General features: G+C 46.7%; 1 protein-coding gene across 2 annotated transcripts in view; it reads right to left on the bottom strand.

The window, feature by feature from the left end:
* The window catches only part of FGF18 (fibroblast growth factor 18), a 110,343-nt gene that overhangs the window by 59,097 nt on the left and 28,816 nt on the right, over positions 1 to 22,430 (bottom strand). Inside the window, exons 1-2 of one of the 2 annotated variants that reach the window (XM_089769553.1) lie at positions 9,546 to 10,024; positions 7,029 to 7,209 (exon numbers count right to left, since the gene is read on the bottom strand). In XM_089769553.1, the coding sequence (XP_089625679.1) occupies positions 7,029 to 7,209 (181 nt within the window). In that variant the 5' untranslated portion in view covers positions 9,546 to 10,024. Of the gene's footprint in view, positions 1 to 7,028; positions 7,210 to 9,545; positions 10,025 to 22,430 lie in introns of those variants that run through there. The other variant, XM_075900148.2, reaches the window with a different exon arrangement.

The raw sequence follows: 22,430 nt of genomic DNA, 5'->3' as shown, positions 1-22,430 counted from the left end.
CCCCACACACACACACACAACCAAGACCTCCTCTCAAAATCAGCAAAAAGAGACAGATCCCTAACTTTGTGTGTCTGATATTTCATCCTGGCAAAGGAAGAACATGTAGCAAGGCTGCTGTGCAAGCTTTGTGGAAGGACTGCCCTAATCACAGTACAGCAGGAACACAGATTATATTGCCTTGTCTTCAGGGTCTGGCATTCACATTTTCATAAAGTGCCTAGGAAGATAAATCACTACACTAATAATATTTGTATTGATTATCTAACCTGGAGCAGCAATTGACTCTATTGTCTCACTTCCTCTTAAATTGCTCACAGATGGGATCCTATTTCCTACTCTACATTTCTAATGGGAACACTTAAATCACAGGATAGCACTAAAATCACACGCGGGCACACACACAGTTAACCAGAAGGAAAGCCCTTTAATAAAGCTCTTTGACTGGCATTCTCAGTGCTAAAACTTTCCAGGCCAAATTTTAGGGGGGGGGGGGGCTCTACACAGTGCACCTTCACCCTTTGTGGGTACCTACTATACCTGTAGGCATATCAACCTACATTTCAAAAGTGACTAGTGATTTTGTATGCCTCCAGTTTTGACGTTCAATTAGAGATGCCTTAGAAGGGTCCTGACTTTCAGAAAGTTGCAAAACACCCACTCATAGAAAATCATGACTGTGTAAGGTCTCTTGACTTGTGCTCAGACATGAGGAACCCAATGTGACTGTATTTGGAAAGGAAACAAAAAAAACCCCACACTCAAAGCTCAAAAACAGGTGTACCGCAAGTAGGGCCAGTTCGAGCCATTCCTGCACCCCGGGCAGCAGGCACATGGCGCATGCGCGGCTCTGCCCCGGGCGCATGGCGCATGTGCGGCCCCCGCCCCCCGGCGTGCTGCGCACCTTACAGCTGACATCAGGCACCCCCCCATAGCTTGGCGCCCCGGGCAGCTGCCCACCTAGCCCCCCATAAATCCAGCCCTGACTACAAGTGGGCAGTTAGATCTGGAAGTAACCATTCAACAAATACTGTGGAATGTCATGTTGAAAATTCACAGGTTGAAATAGATTTTTCATAGCCTTGTTTTGTTTTAAGTTCCTCTCCGTTCCCGAGGAGAGCTCCCGATACCTTGGCACAAAGGCAGATCACAACACACACAAGTGCACACAACGCTTAAAGGTACAGAGGGTTCAACGACGACAATCCCTACATTTTCCTGAACCTTTCAGAACAGAATCTAAGAGGTGACTAACGTCAGCCCTCTCGTAGTCTGGAAACCCCTGGGAAGTGAGGCTACAGAGATACTAAATGGTTCAACAAAGCAGCCAATCTGCTACCAAGGTTTCTAATGCATCCAGCTGTATCCTCGTCTGCTTTCAAAGGAAAACTTTGCCACCGCTCCACCCAAATTAGAAAAGGAGACAATCACAGAGAGAGAACGATAAGGCGATGTTGGGTGATCTGGGGGTGGGGGGGAGAGAAAACAGCAGCTGGACAGCGGAAGAGGCCCTGGCTTAGCCCAATCACACAGCCCTGTCTGACTGTACAGCTGCCAGGGTGAGTGATCATCGCTACGTTGAGGTCAGCTCTGCCCCCAGGCTCAGTAAGCGAAAATAAATGGCTTAGAAGATAAAAGGTCATTTTGACAAATTATTTGTCTTGTTGTCATGTCAAAACTGTAAGGGCAAGCGACCGGGAGCAGCAACGCGTCGTTTAAATAGGAAATAGCCATCCTGATGTTTTGACTGAGTAAATTACAGAGCAAACCACAATTTGTTCCGGGTATTTGAGGATCTGTCCCCTGACAGACAGGTCTTTTTGCATACACCTGGGAAGCAAAGCAGATTTCTAAATGCCATGTGTGGAACTGACGCTTGTGGAAAGATGTCTATGTTTAACTAGCCACAGTAAATGCATGAGCTATCTCCCCCTGGCTCATAGGTAAACACTTCTCTGCATCTTCTAGGCACCGAAAGGGGGGTGGTTTTCCTTCCTCCCCTCCTAAGTAAGAAGGGAAAGGGTTAATGGATTTTCCCAAGGCTTCTTGCTTTTAAGGTGCCAGAGATATGGAGGGGAGGCAATGGCTGGCTACTCATGGAGCAATGGCACTGGGATTTCACATTGTTTCCAGGTGAACAAACAGGAGTCACGAATGGAATGAGTTGAGAGCGTTCTAGGCTCGCTGTCAGCCTGCCATGCCCAAAGAACAGCTGCATCACCATGGTAATGTCAGAGCGCCCTGGCTGACTGATGCCGAGGAAGGAATCCTGCGATGGCAGGAGGCTATTTTATTATATGTCTACCTGCCACACATACAGCCCCACCCACGCCGCGCTGAGCTCACCTGCGCCACAAAGGAAGTCTCCATCAGGACTGTGTCTGATGTCCAGACAGCTGTAAAGAACATAAGCACGGCCACACTGGGTCAGAATAAAGGTTCCTTTAGCCCAGAGTCCTGTCTGCCCACAGCGGCATGGGACATTCTCCTTGCCTCTGGAATTTGCTCCCTGCCAGGATCTGACAGGGCCCAGACTTGTTAATATTTGAGGAACCACCTTTCATCCCTCCTTTCTCACCAGCAATGGGGACTAGCTCCAAAACCCACAGAGGACAGCGAGAATCTTCCAATAGACTTTGACAGGTTCTCAGCAAGGCTGGAAGTGACAGGGGGCACTTGTGGGGCTGTTGCAAAGGAGACCACGGCACTGGCCCATAGCACTACTGGACGCTGGCTTGTAGGGACACCTCCGGTGCAATATCTTGACAAAGGGCACACTTGTGTAATACGGACATGACCGGGCTTTAGAGAAAAAAAAATACCCTCTACTAAACAACAACAATGGTCAGGGCTGCCTGTGGGGTCGCCAGATGGTTTAAAAAAAATACCGGACAAAAATTGTGTGTCAAGCAAAAAAAAAAAAAAAAAAACCACTGGGGAAAATTTATCAAGCAAAATCAAACCCTGAGGGGAGGATTCGGGAGGTTGGGCTGAAATGCGGTCGCGGCCTGCCCTTAAGACCGGCTCTGTCGGTGGCCCCTTGAAAATGGCGGCCTCCGGCGACCGCCCAGCTCGCCTGCCCCTAAGTCCAGCTCTGACAATTGGCTTACACAGAACATCTTCCAGCCTTACGACTCCTAAAACAATGTAATCACTATGGGGAAAGTTAATCCCAGGTCAGAGCACAAGTCTCATGTAAGTCTCTATTGAAGTGGTGCAAAGCCTTGATCCAGGCCTTTGCACAAAGATGAATTTTACCCTACATAAACAAGTCCCCCTGCCCACCGAAATCCCACCAGCTCTGGGAAGGAACGCACCAGCCAAGTGGAAAACTGGTGGCAAGTATGCCAAACAACAGCAAAAGAGGGGGCATCACTTTTCCTGGCTATAACTTTAACCCTTCCTCCCTCGGCACAACTCTGGACTGTAACGAACATACTTGAAAACAAAATCACACAGCTGCGAAGTCCAAATAATCCAAAGTGCCTTCCCCCCGCCTCGAGAGCTGCATCTTGCCAAGTGAACCGGACACAAAGATAGTGAACAAACAGGTTAGGATGTCTTCTGCCTTTTGTGAAATGAAAATAAATGAAAGGCTCTAGTGTTTCAGGTCACTGATCTTTATCTTGCCTATCTGTACCATTTATCTGAGATACAATGTAAAGGTTCCAAGTCTTTCCCCCACCTGCCAAGCCCATTTCATCTTCTGAATGAAAAGAACCACTTAGACACCTGGTAAAGTAGTAATAAGTTTGTAACAAGGATATTGTTTTCTGGGCCAAAGCAAACATCATCAGAATAGATGAAAGACTCCAGAATAAACAGGTAATCTGTAAACAGACGGCCGGTCTTTTCATTAGTTCGTGGTAGGTTCAGAGGCAGTATTTCTGCACATATATATCTCGCCTTTTATCAGGGGATATCAGAGCACTTTAGGAACAGCAATTAAGCTTCACGATCACCCTTGTGCGATAGGTAAGTAGATTTCGATTAATGAGTGTTTCTGAAAGCAGCAGCCATTGTTAGACTTAATTTAATCTGATCATTGATTTATCTGTTCAAATGGATTGTCACATACATTTGAGAAAGGAAAAAGTTCACCCAACTAAAAGGATTAAACAGACTCAAATAATTCTATGAACAGACTTAATCTTCTCTTTAATAAATCAGACTCATGGGGCAAGATCCCGGCCAAAATTGCACACCCAAATTATTAGGAGAGCAATTTCATGGACCTCAGAATTTGTTCTTGTCCTTCTAAATGGCATAGGAACAAGCATATCAGGTATCAGGGCTGCCATACTTCTTCCGTTTAGATCTTGGTTTCTTCCTACAGCAGCTGGTTTTTACACATTAATGTTCATTATTTTACTGATCTGAGGCTGCATGGAAATTTTGCTGTAATGATTCCCGAGGCCACAAGCTCTGAAACCACGGCAGAATTACCTGGGACCTCATTTCAACTTTCCATTTCTGTGCATCCTTTTAGCCAAGGCACAAGGAAAGTTTTTACAAGTCAGTAACTGCCTGAAATAAACCAGTCAACTCTCCCTTCCCCGAAACCCCAAATAAACCCTTCCTCTCCACTCTTGTAATGCATTATGTAGATGCTGGATTTTCAGGAAGAAAGGTCATCTCTTTGCTTGAAGATTAAAGCCATGTCTCCATTAGGGGGAAGATCGATGCTGCCGTGATCAATCTTCCGGAGTTTGATTTAGTGGGTCTACTAAAGACCCACTAAATTGAATTCAGACGGTGCCCCCGTCGGTGCTGGTACTCCTGAAAGGAGTAAGGGAAGCCAACAGGAGTGTTTGCCTGAGCGTAGGAAATAGAGTGAGATCCAAAGGCAGCTAGGGACACAAGTCTGGAGAAGGAGAAGGAAGTGGACAGGAGTTGTAAGTGGAATAACATGCAATATGGTGTGTTGTCCCCAGGCCCTTGCAAACACTGGAGTATCACAATGCCAGGTGCCCCAGAAGGAGTGAACACAACCCAAGGAAGGGATCCTCACGTGATCCTTCCCCTGTCATCCATTCTCAGACAAACAGAAGCTAGGGACACCATTCCTTCCCATCCTGGCTAATAGCCATCGATGGACCTAGCCTCCAGGAATTTATCTAGCTCTTTTCTTGAACTCTGTTAAAGTCCTAGTTTTCACCACATCCTCTGGCAAGGAGTTCCACAGGTTGACTGTGCACTGCATGAAGAAAAACTTCCTTGGGTTTGTTTTAAACCTGCTACCTATTAAAGGGTTTCCGCAGCCCTTACAGCTGGTCTAGAGCTGGGAGAGGTTTGCAGCTGGTCAGGGAGGCTTGTTCTTAGGATGATGCAAGAGGGTTTTAGTGAATGGAATAGACAGGTCGGGCAGGTTGTCATTATTGGGAGTTGGTCACAACAAGGGGGCTTTTCAGCAACTGGGAATGGACCAGGCTTTCAAGGTGTGGGGCTACAGCAGGCCATTGAGCAAGGAGCGCCTCTGCATATGGCAGAAGGAGACCCCCAAAAAATCCTCTATGCAATTCCCTGCAGCACATCGGCCCCTTCCTCTTCTGGGATGAATTCCTCCTCCTGGAGCCTGGAGGGAGCTTTTACGATGACTGTGCGTGCACAAAAAGGGGGCAGAAACGTGGCAAAGACAGCCAAATGGCTACAATCCGCAGCCAAATGGTCTCCTTCACTCCCGTCTTACTTAAAAATGTGGGGAAGGCAAAGGGCAACAGCTGAAGCGCCCGGCTTCTCCTAGCGCTGGAAGGAGCCTGCTGTCGAACCCACGAGAGCTGTGGCAGTGCTAGAGGGGTCGTTTGCACACTCGGCCGCCATTGCTGAACTCTGCGTCCAGTGGCACAAGTAGCACACGGGCCTTATCTTGCCCCACTTTATATGCTCCTCGCCCCCTGGCAGAGGCTGCCCCGGTGAGCACCCCTCAATGCCAGGTTTGTGCTGTCCATTGCATTTGCATTTCTCTGAGGGAGAGAATTATTTTCAGAAATGGTTCCCCCCCTTCAGCCCACACCTCAGTACTCGGGTGCAGGGTATACACCGTCAGAGGCAAAATACGGTCATGCCTTTCCACAGTGACATATCAACCAGTGCGCCAAGGCAGAGGGTAACAGTCGATGAGGCGCAACGTGCCGTGGGCAGAAGAGGGAAAGAAATGGGATTGCACAGATGAGGTTTCATAAAATGCCTCCATTTTCCTTTCGATAGGGCACAGGGGCGTGTTCTGCTAGACTGGCTGAAGCACCCACAGGAAATGGGGTGCTGAGCCCACTAGGGGCTTGTCTACCCGAGGAAACTATTTCAAAATAACTAAGATCGACTTAGTAACTCCCGAAATAACATCGAAATAGCATGTCCTCACTACCAGGAAGCCTCGAAATGAGTCCGAGGCAGGCCCCGTGCATGTGGATGCGCTACCTCGACTTACAGCCCCCGGAAGCTCTGGGGAGTAATTAGTTCAAATGACTCTGAGGAGAAATTATTTTGAAATGGCGGCACCGGAGCATCCACACACCCGCTATTTCGAAATAATAAACTATTTCCAAATTAGCGCTATTCCCCGAAGAAATCAGGAGTGCAGATTTCAAAATAACGGCTTGGTAGTGCGGACACTCCGCTTATTAATTTGACCTAAGCGGGGTTATTTTGAAATAAATCCCGAGTGTAGACCAGGGTTAGTGGGGCTTTGATTCTCTGGATCTGATCCTGCAAGATGCAGAGCTCTCTTGACTCCAATTTATCTGCCCGGGTGTCGGGAGCAGCCCTCAGGACCATGCAGTATCCAACCCTAAATCCCTGCACCACGCTGAGTGGAAGCCTCTTTGCCCAAGACAGATCAAAGGGTTTCAGGAACAAACCGTTTTTCTAATTCAGTTTCACAGCCACATTTTTTCTGATGCACCCCTTGCGTAAGCTACGAAACAGGTGGCCCACTGGAGTGCAAGGCTGCGACCTGTCTTTCCTCAGACAAACACATTCATGTCAAGCCTTTGGACTGGCCCCGGGTGGGTCCCGGTTCATATTCTTACCATATTTGTCTCCATCTTCCCCCTTGGCACTGATCCTCCTGCCTAGAACTTGGATGTGTTTCCCACTCGTCCTGCTGTACAGCTGGTAAAGTCTGAGCTGTTTCCTGCTCACATCGTCCCTTGCCCGCGTCTGATTCTCCACGTGTATCCGAAAATCCACATTCTCTTCGGCCACGAACATCTGATGGAAAGAGAGACCAGAGACCGTGACACAGATGCAGCGTCTTGCCTACAAAGACGACAAACCAAGCCTGCCAAAGAGCACCTCACACAGAAATAGCCCATTGTGGCCGGACGTCACGGGATGGGGGCAGTGGGGAGTCATTTGTATAAAGGCTGCATGATCAGAGGCTCTGATAAAAGTTCTACCTAGGTGCTGACAAAGAAACTGGGTTTCTTTCTTCTCACCCAGTCTCAGGGTACGTCTACACTGCAACACTATTTCGCAATACCTAGTGCTAGTCCGAAATAACTTAGTCCACATCTACACAGCAGGCAGTTATTTTGAAATAGTGTCAAAATACTGTCAAGTTGGAGGACTTCTTACTCCGAATCCTGTAGCCCTCATAGTATGAGGAATAAGGGAAGTCGGAGGAAGAGCGCTCTATTTCAAAATAAGTGCCGTGTAGACACTCCCTGTTTCAAAATAAGCTATTTTGTAATAAGATATGCAGTTGACGTAGCTCATTCTGCGTAGCTTATTTCAAGTTAATCCCTGCAGTGTAGACGCCCCTCAGTAATAAATAGGGATGTAAAATCCTCTTTAATTGGCTAAGCAGTGAAACATATCATTTAATCGGTTAACGAATTAAAGGAGGGCGGTTGGGGGGGAAGAGCTGCTATAGTGGCTACTGCTATCACAAACTAGCCACGTTATCCTGGAAATGTAAATAATTTTGTGAACCAATTAGCCACACTCAACTGGCCAAATAGCCACATGTGGCTAGTGGCTAGCGTGTTGGACATCATGGATCTAGATCATCCCTGACAGGTGTCTGTCTAACCTGCTCTTAAATATCTCCAGTATTGGAGATTCCACAACCTCCCAGGGTAATTTATTCCAGTGTTTCACCACCCTGACAGGAAGTTTTTCCTAATGTCCAACCTAACTCCTCTCCCTCCCCTCCTCCCCCAACTGCAATTTAAGCCCATTGCCACTTGTCCCATTATCAGAGGCCAAGGAGAACAATTTTTCTCCCTCCTCCTTGTAACACCCTTTCTCCATTCTGTCCTACTGGAACGGATGGCCACACAAAACAAACCCAAACCCACACTGGTCCCTTCTTCCACCATCCTGCAAGAGGGCAGATTCCTCACTCTGAGAGTCAGATGCTGCTGGAAAGTCAGACCCTGAAAAGAGCTTTTGCTTTCAAATACCTGTACATGTATCACGTTGGCGGAAAGACACAAGACACGGGTCAGTAGCAGAAGGGGAAAACCATTAGAAATAGTCTGTCCTCCAAACTCAGCCCCTCACTGAGCAACTTAATCAACAGAAACTTGTATTCCATGTAGCTGCAACATCAATGAAGGTCATGGGTTCTGTAAAATGCAGGACTGACTTTACAGCTCCCTGTTAAACACTAGAATTATGATATTGGTAACCCAAGCTTGCAGACAGCAGCCACTTTGATTTATGACCATAAGATAAGAGATCCAAGAAGAGATAGGAAGAGTTAAACATAAGGGTATGGGTCTACACTGGACGCTTATTTCCAAATAAGCTATTCTGGAAGAAATACTCCAAAATAGCTTATTTTGAAATAGCATGTCTACATTGCAGGGAAGCCTCAAAATTAGTCGGAGGCAGGCTTCCCTAATGTAGACATGTGGTCTCAATTTAGAGTCCCAAGAGGCACCGGGGAGGAATAACTTAGAATGGCCCTGGTGAGAGGCTATTTCGAAATGGCAGCAGTGGAGCATCTACACACGCCTTATTTCGAAATAGCTATTTCGGTATAGGCATTATTCCTCACAGAATGAGGTTTACAGATTTTGGAATAAACCGAAAGCAAAGCAAAGGTTTACAAATTAAGAAGCAATCACAGAATAGCAGGCCCAGCCACAAGCTAAACAATAATGAGGTTAAAAGATCTTCCCGCCCTAAACTAATCGAGCCCTGCCCATCAGACTCATCCAAATTACTGGAGCTCTCTGCCAGAGTAAACTGAGTAGGATTAGGCCTACACTGCCAATAGTCCATTTTCCTTTTTATTTCCTCTCCCCCCATCCTGCCCACCCCCAAATGAAACGTCCAACAAAGGAAATTCAGCTAGCAAAAAAAGAGGTGTTCAAATAATGTTGATGCTCTGCCTTGTACCACAAATGCAAGGGGGGTTGCAGTTAAGACTTTGGCTCCATCATATTCAGGTTTTCCAATCAAGATGACTTTGTTACATCACTTTTTGCCTGTTTTTCTCAACAAAAAAAAGTTGGGATTTCGGAAGAAAACTTCACATAAAGGCCACAAGTTTGCCAAGCCAAACGTGGACTAACCCATCACACAAAAATACCTACTAGTTTGACATTGCTTCACTTCTGCTTTGCCGTGGATAACTTTGATTTCTACATCAGTCGTGTGTTTCCCTGTTCACTAGCCTGCAATGTCTCAGAGGTGTAACCGTGTTCAGCTGTAACTTTACAGTATCATGAGCTTTCGTGGGCTAAACCCACTTCTTCAGATGAGCTTGAGTGGAGAAAAAAGGGAGACTATTAGAATTAGAATATGATTGATTACAAGAGTACTCCCTTACCTGGCGTGTTTTATTGTGACACAAGGGTGCAGTTTTGTATACCATACTAGCGATTCCATTTCACAATTGACCTTTGGAACCAATCACCAAAGCCCAGTAGAGTGGGTTACCTAAAGGCGAGTGCCTTTTTCCCTTAAAATAGAATCATACAATCACATAAGACTGGAAGGGACCTTGAGAGATCAAGTCCAGTCTCCTGCCGGCAGGACCAAGCACCGTCTAGATCAGTGGTCCCCAACGTGGTGCCCACGGGCTCCATGGCACCCGCCGGGGCATTTGTGCGTGCCCGCCAACAACCTGGACTGTCCCCGCCCCCGGCAGCCCCAACCCCGGGGCACATGTGGGCGCTCGGGCGCGTGGCGCTCGAGCGGCGCCGGTGCCGGCCCCAGGCATGCGGCTCGGGTGGCAGCGCTGGCCCCTGGCCCAGGGCACAAGGCGCTCAGGCGGCCCCAACCCCAGCCCTGGGGCACATGCCGGCACCGGCTGCCAGGTCATCCCCGTCCCCTGGCGTGCGCCCGGCATGTGAGTGACCCCACACCCCGGGCGCCCGGGAGCCTCTAAAGGTTGGGGACCACTGGTCTAGATCATCCCTGACATGTGTCTGTTTAATCTGCTTTTAAATATCTCCAGAGATGGAGATTCCACACTCTCTCTCGGCAATTTATTCCAATGTTCAACCACCCTGACAGGTAGGAAGTTTTTCCTAATGTGCAACCTAAACTTCCTTGGTGCAGTTTAAGCCCATTGCTTGTTGGCCTATCCTCAGAGGCCAAGGAGAACAATTTTCCCCCCTCTTCCCTGTGACACCCTTTTAGATACCTGAAAACTGCTATCCTGTCCCCTTTCAGTCTTCTCTTTTCCAAACTAAACAAGCCCGCTTCCTTCAGCCTTGCCTCAGAGCTCATGTTTTCTAGACCTTTCATCATTCTTGTTGCTCTTCTCTGGACCTTCTCCAATTTCTTTACATCCCTCTTAAAATGTAGCACCCAGAACAGGACTGTGGCAAGTCTGGGCTATGCCCCTGGGTCCTGCACTTCCTGGCAGGGTCTTTGTGTGTTGTACAGTTACAAATGAGCAGGAGAATGGAGATGTATCTCTGTGTCACCCAACCATCTTAAAAACCAAAGGGTTTTATTCTCCCTCTAAAAAAAAACCCCTCAGCATATCCCTTTTTAATTAATATTGATTATTGCGGTGCACAAAAAGATCACATTTTAAAAGATGAACATTTCTCTTTTTTTAATCACAACCACATTTCACAGGGGTCGGTTTCTTTGGCAACCCCAGAGGCCCTGAGCCTGCCAATAGACACACGTAAAAGGCTTGATTGAGCCAAACTCCATAGAGTCTGTGGGAACCTTTCCCACTTGGGACTTTGGCACGGGTCCATAGTTAGGTGAGTAGTTCCATTGAACTCAAAAGCACGCGCATAAAAGGTAAGCTCATGTGTAAATGTTTGAAGGATCGGGCCAAACTGCTCTGTTGTCTGCACTGACAAAAAGATTCTAAGCCTTTGTTTTATTTTGGCAAATCAGGGCATTTTCCTAACATTGCAGTAATAGGTATATAGGGGGAGATAGAAAATGATGCAAGAGTTATTTTAGTGGCTGATGCCAGACCAGAAGCCTTGTGATTTGGGACAATCTCAGAAGGCTGGAAAAAGATTCACTATGTCCCAAGGAATAGGTAGCAGCAGTGTATCACCGCTAGCATTGCGTTGTGAATTTTGTACGTATTTCATTTTGCAAGACGAGTGCAAACCTGTCTAGTAGTCGCTTTCTACTAATATGCTGTCCATGAAGGAGAACTTCAGCTGCTCACAGTAACTAGCGGTCTATCCTTCCAACCAATTGTACTGTCGACAATTGTTTATCTTCAATCAAATCTTAATAACTAAAACAGGCAGTATCAAGTTCAGATTTTGTATTTTATCGTTGCATTATTTTTCTTTTTAAGCAGCTCAATACATCTTTAGCAGTCCGATCATTACCTCGTTCTGTTATAATATACAACTACAAAGCCATTGTAAAAATACAAGCAGCCACATAAAAGTTCATGCCAGGGATTAAATAATATCCCTGCTAAAAAACCAGTGAGCATTTTAAATGAGTGATGTATCCTAAATCCTGCACCAGAAACGTGTGCATTTCTGAACATGGGAAATCTCTTTCTTCACCCATGAGTAGATCTACTTCCTTTGTTTTACCTGTCTAAAGACTCAGACTGTGGCCACTCAACCCAAACCTGATTTCAAGCAAACAATCATCGAAACTAGAGATGACATCTTACCCAGCTCCAGACAATAAGAGACTACACACTACAGTATCTTCTCATTTGCTTTGTGCAGTCCCCTTTTACCAAAAACCAAAGGATTTTTTACTACGTAGCTTTCAGAATTAGTAACTCATTTTAAGGATTATCATAGTTCATATTCATATTCAATTAAAAAAATCTGTGTTGATGCAATATTGAGGTTTCTGAGGTATCTGGTCTTTAATACAGCACCCTGTATATTCTACAACACAAGAATTTTCTATTTCTAATGTTCTGCTTAATGCTCCTGTTGGTGCCATAAACTGCTATAGGATGAAATATATAAGATCCCCAACATGGCCAAATTAACAACACTATTTGAAGCCAGACTTCAGAATTTCTTGACTTTTTGCTTCCTATCATACACAGTCCCCAAATTGTATTAAATAATAGGTCACACGCTTTCCCCAAATCTAAAATAAAAATACAAAACCCCTCTTAGTAAGGGCCTTATTGATTCCCAAAGATAAACAAATCAAGTGATTCAAAGTCCTTTCAAAACCCACTCTGATAAGCAGGAAATACTTATTACCTTCCAAGCACTGAACCAACCGAATATTAATGATTTTCTCTGTGACCTTCTAAACACATACACGTTAATAAGGTCAACAAGAGGATATCCAAGATGGATCTTTCCCGGGTTTGTAAGGGGAGCTAAAAATAGTTGCTTTGCTTCCTTGGTTTTGGCAAAATTCCCCTGTGTCAATTACAATTAGAAAAATTTGCAAGACCACCTCCAGAGTTGATATTTTAGGCATATGTTGAAACACAGTGCACCACTTATTTGCTGCCATTTCCTCTTCTTTATTGCAAAGTCAATCACCAGTCAGGCTGTTGTTAGGTTCAGGTTATACAACCTAGTTAGAAATGGGCCTGGATGGGATGGGTCGTGAGCTAACAATGACATATTTGCTTCTTTGTGCTTGGAAGCACATTGGGAAATTAATGTGACAGACAGAAGCAAATGTATTCAAAATCACAGCAGGGGCTCAGAGACGAGAGCGACTCTCTATGCAGGTCTGTGCTGCACAGGAAGTACGGGGCGGCTATTCCTCAACTGCACCCACGTAGTCTATCGAAAAACCAGGGGTGGCCAAAAATCTGCCATCAAAGCTGGTTTCCAGGGGCAAACTGGGTTTCTGAGGAAGCTCTCGTGTTTTTTGTGACAGTACCTGCTTGCCATGGAGAATGTACAGTTAAAAAAACTGAACACCCAAAACAAAGGTGCTTTCGGCCAAAGCCTATAACATTTCTAACTGGATAGACTGCTGTGGCAAGCTCATATCCCCCCATGGGCCAGTCCCCATCCAGATTTCATTTCACAAGTTACACCATACCCAGGCTATTCCCACGATGCACTCCTCTCCTCCCTCAGAGGGGAGAACCTGGTGCATCATGGGGGATGAAGCTCGACTAGGAGTAGCATGAGAGACCCAGACTCCAACTCCTGTGAGGCACCACAGAGGCCTGTTTCCAAATCAAACAGTTTCGTATTTTCTATCTGAAATATTTTGATGCGTTTGATTTTTTTTTTCCTCCACCAAAAAGATATTTTGTGCTTAGGAAAAAATATTCCAACCAGGTCTATTTACAACTTATTTTACCAGTACTACTTGTGTGTTGACAAAACCCTGGAGCATTTTTCCTCAGAGATGCTCACAGCCCTTTACAAATATCAGCTCACTAAGAGTATGTCCACGCTTCATGCTAGAGGCGTAATTTCCAGATCCAGGGCACAGACTCACACTCACTCTGAGCAAAGTAGTGTCCTAAAAAAACAGAAATGTTGCCGTGGCAACGCAAAGGACAGGAGGGGCTGGCATCCCCACGTACATACCCAGCCACATCAGGGACGTAGGCAGACCGGCTGCCCCTTGCGTCCATGGTTACACGTGCGACATGGATCAGAGCTAGTGCACGCATGCCTCCTAGACCTAGAGGAAATATTTGCCCAAGTGAGCCAATGAGAGACCTAGCAACACAGCACCAAAGCCCAGTTCTCAGGTCTGTTGGTGAAGCTATGCCAGTGAAAAATCTACCTGGAGACGCCAGTAGATCACCATTCTGTGAGGAAATCCTTCAAACCCGGCTCCTGGCCAAGTCCAGGTGCAGTCAAGGGAAAAGGGACGTGGTCTGGCCGCTCCTCCATCTGACAGCGTGTTGAGCTGACACGGTGTCAGAGCAGCCCTGGGTTTCCTTTCATTTATGCTAGCCATCAGGTCAGTACAGAGTCAGGTCTAGCATTAGAACTACACAAAGGGCCCCTCTACACCTCCACTAAAGGCATTCTTCAGGTACAACTGAGAAACGAGCCCCAGGAGTCGCCTCTCAGACCCCCTGCTCCAGCCAATGCAGCTTGCTCTATGTACTGCTCTGATGCTTCCAAGCAGTGAGATAATCTTCTAAGTGCTTTTGCACAGACCCGACTCACTCTGCCACTCAAAGTCCTTTGAACCCATCTGACTTTGTGGACAAGCAGCGTCCCAGTGCTCTCTCGCTCTATTCCTACCCAACCTGCAAACAACACGATAACCCCTCTCTGCGCCCCTACAGCCCACCCACTGACCACTTGCATAGCTGGGGTTGAAGAAGCAAAGCACATAGCAAAGAAAGTCTCATTTCCATAACATGTGTCTTCCAGCCAGGACTTGGTCTGAACTGGGGAACACCATGTATTCGGCCTTAAAAGCATTATTGCCTTCAGAATAAAAGCCACAGTCATTCAGATGAGGCAGGTTTAGCACATTTATGGTGCCCTCTGGTGGCTAAAAAAATGCCTGAGGCTTCCCAGGGCTGTTACTCAAAGGCTGTGTAGCATGGCGGCTAAGTGCTGCCTCATACTTTAAAGGAAAGCTTTCTGGGGTTCTGGTCTTCTAAGCCTTCCGAGTAATTCTGAGTTCCATTGATGGAGCAGATTATGAGGTGAATGGTCCAAAGCATTCCAAGTGGAGAATAAACCAGGCAACTAGAACACAGGCAATTCAGAGCAAGACCGGTCATCGGAAGTCCCGGCTTCTCCTCGTGACTCTTCGTGCCATTTGCCTCATGATCTTAGAGAAGTCACTTAATCCCGCAGTGTCTCTGCAAGCAGGGATAATAGTGCTGCTTGCCCACCTCTACAGCGGGGTTGGAGTTGCTTGCACGAGAGGAGCGCTATCCAGGCCTCCGGAGATTCCCTCAGCTAGCCTCACCTCCAGGGAATACGGTCAGTCCCTCCCTGAGCGCAGTAGAAAATGGATGCAGCTGAAGTGTTTCCCTGATCCCGCTAGGCCATGGGTGGACAAGATCCGGCCCGCAGGCCAGCCATTTGATCTGGCTCGAGGGTCCCCTGCCTCTGCCCCGCCCAGAGACCAATCAAGACCTGGGGGCAGGGCAGTACGTGAAGTCATTCCCTGTTCAAAGCAGCTGGCGGTTCCCTCGAGGTGCCATGCGCTCCTGGCAGGGCAGGGGAGAGGAGAGACTTTGCATGCTCCCCCAACTCTAGGCCCCAATTGGCCTTGGGGCAGGGAAGCACACAAAGTTTCCTCCCCCTGCCACAGCTGCACAGCGCCTAAAGGGAACCACCCTTTCCACCTGAGGCCCCGCCCCTTATGCCTGAGGCCCCACCCCTTCTCAGGTGGAACCAGCCCACGGCTGCCTATCAAAATTAGTGAAGTGCCATTCCCCCTCCACCCCAGAAAAATGATTGTGCACCACTGCACTAGGCTATTTGGAGGGAGATGCGCATCCTGCCTCCTTCGTAAACTAGAAAGGAAGAGGCCCCAAAAGAGCCTGCCACAAATCTCCGCAAGGCAGCGACTCTGAACTAAGGCAGCAGACTCCCTAGCAACCAGAGACAGAGGACTGGGGGCTTCTGGAGACGGGAGAGAACAGTGGTAAGAAGGAAGCGCCGTGATGATGGGGGACGAGAGCACCCCGTGCTATTTTGGGTGAGGCTCTATGCATGATTTTGGGTGAGACCTCCTCCCCCGCCACAGGAACAAGAAGAGCTGTCATGGTGACACCCGGCCACCTGCAACGAGCACTGCACTTTACGTGGCACATCGTAGCACTTGACTGAAAGGGAGAAAAAAAGAAGGGAGGCTATAGGATCAGCCACAGGCAATACCCCAGTGAGGGTTATTCTAAGCTTCAGAAGAGGTGCCACTTAACTGAGTCACATGACATATGGATTAAGATGCTGCTTTGCACTATGGGACTTGCATTCTCACTGCCTCTCCCCTTCTCATTCAACGTTAGGAGTGGCTGCCTATCAAAAGTGTATAGGTTGCCAAGTAGCCTTCAGGCTGCACTCTGGGTGTCCCTAATTTCGGCATTTTTGTACAAATGTGGTTAGCATTCAGCCACATTGTCCTGCATCTGCTACAACTGCCCCCAATCCATGCAGCATTTTACATACGATTGCTGTTAAAGCAACCTGTCCTGGCGGGTTCATCTTACCCAAGATACTATATTCCATATCGTGTCATAATGAGATGAGGTGTCAGATGTAAAATGCCCATTGATACCCAAAATATGGCATTCGTGCCAATTCTGAGAACAACAAATGTTTTGTGATCTTTTTCTTCCAATTATTTTGCCTTTTTCCAGAAAGGAAAGAGGCAGTTGTTGCAGATGAAAAGGTGGTTTCTCTGTGAATGGGAAGAATTGTGAAAATGCAGTGTCCCTTATAGGATCAAATGTTAACATTAACCCTTTAACACAAGGAAAAGGTTCCACATTAAAAAGAACAAGATTTTGTTCTTGAATGAATTCAGAATTTTTTAAAAAGCAATGTTTTTCATATGAAAATTGTGCAAGGGTAGGGCCTAGATGGTTTACAGAATTAATGGTCAGTCGAGCAGCATCTAATGCATAACAACTAATGAAGTCATCAGAATTATTACAGATGATTTTGCTTGTTCTGTTTATCTGAATTTACGGAGGTTAAATTTCAGATACATGTTTATTGTCCGCTGCGATGCAGTTCTCTTTAAATGCTGCTCATACCACTGGTGAAGTCAGTTCTCCACGCCTACACCTCGGCCTGAGTGGCTCGTTTTCTTTGCCATGGGCTGAAAATCATGCTGCTTACAGATTATAACAATGCAAACAAAACACTACATGATGCAAAAATCTTGCAAATACTTCCATCTCTAGGTCACAGGTCTGAATCCAAGCCAAATTCCCAATGACATTACTAAATGTCACCACATCTTGCCTATTGACATCTACCGAAAATCAGCCTAGAGCACACGTGTCCATTTCAGCTGGAGCACTAATCTGCATAATAGTTGACAGTCTCAGTAGCTGGAGTCGTGGACTAAAGAGACACAGAGATGGAACTAGTTTCTCAAGCTACAGAAATGGCCTCTGCAGGGCAGGAGAGCGTGGATGGTTTGCACCCTTGCTCCTTGTTCTGTGGACTACAGTAATTTGATTCTCCAGCATTTCAATCCCAGGAAGCCGCAAGCACTAAATTCAGTCAAGCAAAAAAGAAAAGTGAAATGTGACCTTTGCATTCAGGGCTAGTTAGAGCTACAATTATTTTACAGGGGAAGACACTGAAAAAAATTGCTGGACATCGAATGATTATTTGTTTCAAGACTTGTTGTGCCTTTCCCTGGTATTTCTCCTCCAGCTGAAAGTGACCCTTCAGCTAAACTCCTTCCTGGATTGATGATTATCATCTTTTAAAGGTGTACAAAAGGACCAAGATGTTCACTGGATTCGCTTGCTCTTTGTTTCCTGGACTGCAGTACAGATGCACTAGCAAACTACTGACTTCATTCCAACACTTACGCTATTTCTATCCCATTGGGCCAAGCTCACCTATGGCAAGACCTCGTGGATTTCATTCACATCAGGGGTCATCTTGTGGTTGATTGCATTGAAGCTGATAATACAGTCCTAGCTGGCTCCAGATTAGGAAGGGCAAAGTCAAGCCCTCTCCCACACATGGACTCCACATGCAGAGTTTGAGTCTTGATTTTAGCTTCCTTTTTTTCCCCCCTCTTCACAATCCTCTTTTTGCTTTTTTAAGTCGTCCCTGCTGGAACAGGGTGGTCCCGCTGACATTCACTGTTACTGGCAAAAACTTCCTTGCAATGGCCCCCAGCCAATATTCACAACGGATCCAACCCCAGGAATTAACTCAGAGGCATAAGGTCGTTCCGAACAGCTTTCTGCTGCTGCATAAACACAGCCTGCCCTTGGAAGTTCCGTTGGTAGCATTTGGTCGGCTACTTTTAAAAATGCGTTCTTTGCTTTTCCTCTCTGCTGCACTTCTGCACCCCATCCAACAAGCTCTCACCTCTCGCACGAGGAATTTATATGGCCCTCGTCACCTGGCCTGCAAGGGCGTGACCCTGTCCACCCGGAGTCCATGAGAATTTGTGCCGTTAATCTGAAGGGAAGCAAGATCGGGATCAAGCTGTCTATTGTGGCGGCTGCTTCCCCAGGGCCGGAGCTGACATCAGCTGAAGGTAGAAAGGATAAGGCATCAGCTGAACACAGGAAGGTGGGGTGGTTTCCCATGGCCTAATGGATAAGGCATCAGAGTCCGGAGCCTGGGATTGTGCTCACAGATTAAATGTTAACACTGGCAACTTTATTTTGGGAGGGTTTTGTGTAGCCCTCTGCAAAATCTAAGCTTAAAGTGGCATCTAAACAAGTTTCCCACACACACGTGTCTTCCTACCAAAACACTTAATGCGACGCTAATGGCCTCCATTTTCATTCCAATTGAATCCCCCCCGGTCTCCTTGCCTTTGCTTTGCCTCCTGGAGGTCTTATCAACTCAGTATTTATTTCCACAGGGCATCGTTTACCCCTAAACCTCACTCATCACCATCGTATCTGAACTCCTCAGGGGCGTAACGAACTAATTCAGGGCCCGATCTTGCAGGGCACCTGCAGTGCCTGTTGGCTTCCAATGGAATGTTGCATCTTTCCACCCTTCACAGCTCCTCTGTGATTAGGCATGGAAGTATTTATATCCCCAGTGTAGCAACTATGGAACCTAGGCCAGAGAAGCAGGAGTTAATTTTGGGATCATCCATTTTTGGATCTCAGATAAGACATCTAAAATTGTTAGTCACTGGAGTAGGACCTGGAACGCAGGTGTCCCCCTACCACCAGGCTATGGTCTGTCTTTGGCCCAAAGATGATGTAAGTGTTTTATACAAATTGGAGCAACCTCAGCGGGAGACAGATAACCCTCTCCAGTGATTCAGGCTTCACCTGCGACATGGGAGACCCCGGTTCTTGGCCCTGCTCAGAGTTAGGCTGAATGGGGACTCGAACCTGGGTCTCCAACCCACATCCCAGATTAGTGCTCTAAACCTAGTGTTCTATGGCATAGGGCGGCACCAGCACTACCTTCCTAAGTTCCAAGGCCAAAAAGGACCATCATGATCATCTAGTCTGACTTCCTTCTCTGGCCTTGTGGATGGCACCTAAGTCCCTGTGTGAACTTAGCCCCCAAACTGAATGAAGTATAACTCCAAAACATTCAGCCCGCTCTAATCTTCACCGTAAGTTTATCCAGCTGGAAAACAAGCTAGCAAACAAAGATAGAGGATGCAGATCTTCAACTGGTGTCAATCAATATAGATTCGTTGACCATAGTGGAAGGAGGCTGATTTACATCACCTGAAAAATCTGTCTCACAGAATTCGCTGTGTCTCTTGAGAAATTAAAACAGGGCATTTCCCCCTGTGTCATTGAAAAAAGTTAGCTCCAAGAGAACAGGAACAGTATATCAAAAGCAAAAGAGTCATGTTCCAAGGTTCAGAAGATGATCAGAAGAAGAAGAAACGGTAAACAGAAAGATAGAGATTTCAAAAAGGAAAAAAAAAGCAGAATTCCCTCTTGTTTACTGAAATGGATTAAATTCCCATGTTGGATTCACAAGGTCATTTCAGGCTTGCTCAGGGCTTATGTGTGTGTCTGCCTCGAATGACAAGATATTGCAAAGAGTTAAGTCTGTACCTGTTAAACTGGCCAGACAGAATTTGAATAGTCTAGTTTTAAGAGTTCCAAGTCTGCTCCAATGCTCTGCACTGAAATCTCCACAATGTACAAAGTACCTATTTACTACTGCACTAATATTTCTTTTTTTTTTTTTTTACTGGAAAGTACGTACAAATCAACTGGACTGAAAGAGTCAGGTTGTTTATTTAGTTCTGCAGCTCACCCTGGTCCTCTTCTCTGCTGTTCAGGGGTGGGATAGTCACCCACCACGTACTATAGCCCTCCATGCCAAAGTCTATGCAGCCACCTGCCTGGGGCTAGCCTTCTTAGGCCTGCTGCTACGAGTGCCAGGCAGGATATGCCAGCTCAAAAGTAGAAGGTTACCTCTACTTTTCTCCTCCAAGAATCCAATCATTTACCAGGCAAATCAAATAGCTGATCAAAACCCACAGTCAAAATAAGCATGTGATTTTTCTGAAGCTTTGCAGATCTAGCACAGATGTCTCTTTTGTTGCAAGCACCTTCTATCATTAACGTTGCTCAACAGTTTCCATTATAACCCCGTTTTCATATGGTCAGACCTTTAGGGATGAAAGTTTCCCTGCTTGGCCCCTGCTCAGTGGGTTTGGTTATATAAAATCTAAATGATCTGCGATTATTATAGTTTAATAATGGTGTAGCAAAATTGCTTCAGGCACTTGGGAGTTTCGTGAGGGTGAAAAAAAAAATCACACCTTCCTGAATAGAGATCTTCTTTTAAGAGGAGGTTTTAATTCACACGGATTTGCCACCTGGTACATTTCCAGCTATGAGTTCCACTTTGCCTAGATAACTGAACAATGGTTTCCGGATACTGCCCTAGTTCATAGCCCCTGCTCCAATTCCTAAAATCCAGCGCAGTTAAGAAAGTCTGACTGATTTCTGTAAGCAGCCCAAAACTTCCTCTGGAAGCAGCTGTTGTAGAACTGGCGGCTTAGAGGCTCTGAGCTACCTTTGGTGTAATTTAGACATTGTTGAGGGCCTACCCCGGGAAGGCAGCTGTTGGTGTCATCTTCAATTCCTGGTCTAGGAACTCCTCCTTTCCTGTCCCAGATTATAATGGCCTTGCTAAAACCAAATCACTGTTGGCTCATGATAACAACAAGCCAGCTAAGAATATATACCTATGCGCCCCATTCCCAGCGAAATCTTGGCTCTGCTGAAGTCAATGACAAAAAATTCCCATTGATGGCAACATGGCCAGGATCTCACCTCTCCAAGCACCTGAGCTGTCTTAATATACATTTAGTTTCTTTTCCTTCTGGGAAGGGGGGAAATATTTTCTCGGAGTGAAATGGGCCGACTGACAGGAAGGCTGCAGAGGCCCAGTTCCCTAGGATACTGTGCAGACCTCTAGGTGTTTTAGACATTAAAATGGATGTACGCACAAATAGCTCCAGAATCAAATACAACAGGTAAGAGCTACGCCACCCAAAGCAGGCACCGCACCCAAAACTGGCCCCAGGTGGAGTGCAATAATGAAGTGACACCAGCCATGTCCAAACATGCAGGGCCCTCCCCCCTCCAAACGCTGAAGGGAAAGGGGGAGGCATAGCATGCCCTGAAAGTTATGGACCCCCCTGACACCTTGCTGCCAGATCCATCTGCAAGGGCCACAGATGTGCAGGGCTAAGGGAGGCTCTGGAATACCAGAGCTGTCCTATGACCCACGAACTGAGGATGGATTCCCAATTCCCACCTCCCCTGAGTTTCCCATACAAAGACATTTTCCTGAGTTTTGAGCAGGGGCTGGTGGGCGAACCGGACCCCTCTTAGGACCTGCTGTCTGGGAGCCCTTTCCAGTGGGTGTTCTGGCTGAGAACTGCTCTCACAGCAGCAGTGTACACGGGGATGTGCCAAATGCCTGTTCAGTTCCCGGCCGTTCCGTCCTGCTGCATGCACACACCGTATTAGACAGACTACAGTACTGCTGTGGTAACGGGGGCCGGGAGGACACAACACCACACCTCACAGTAAGCTGGCCCAGAAACCACAGCAAAGGTCACTCCTGAAATGACACTGCGGTGCAAATCACCCATCTCTGAATCTGCACATTAGAATGAAGCAAAGTGTTCACTGAGGGTACGTCTAGACTACATCCCTTTGCCCTCAGCTAGGACAACTAACAAAGGATGAATATAAGCAAGCAACACAGGAATGCAGGGGCAAGATTAGAAAGGCAAAGGCACAAAATGAGATCAAACTAGCTACAGGCATAAAGGGAAACAAGAAGACCTTTTATAAATACATTAAAAGCAAGAGGAAGACCAAGGACAGGGTAGGCCCACTGCTTAGTGAGGAGGGAGAAGCAGTAACAGGAAACTTGGAAATGGCGGAGATGCTC

The sequence above is a fragment of the Pelodiscus sinensis genome, chromosome 16, assembly GCF_052426305.1.
Source record: "Pelodiscus sinensis isolate ZL-2025 chromosome 16, ASM5242630v1, whole genome shotgun sequence".
Classification (NCBI taxonomy): Eukaryota; Metazoa; Chordata; order Testudines; family Trionychidae; genus Pelodiscus; species Pelodiscus sinensis.
Note: the sequence above shows the minus strand (reverse complement) of the source record. Positions and strands in the feature narration are given on the sequence as shown.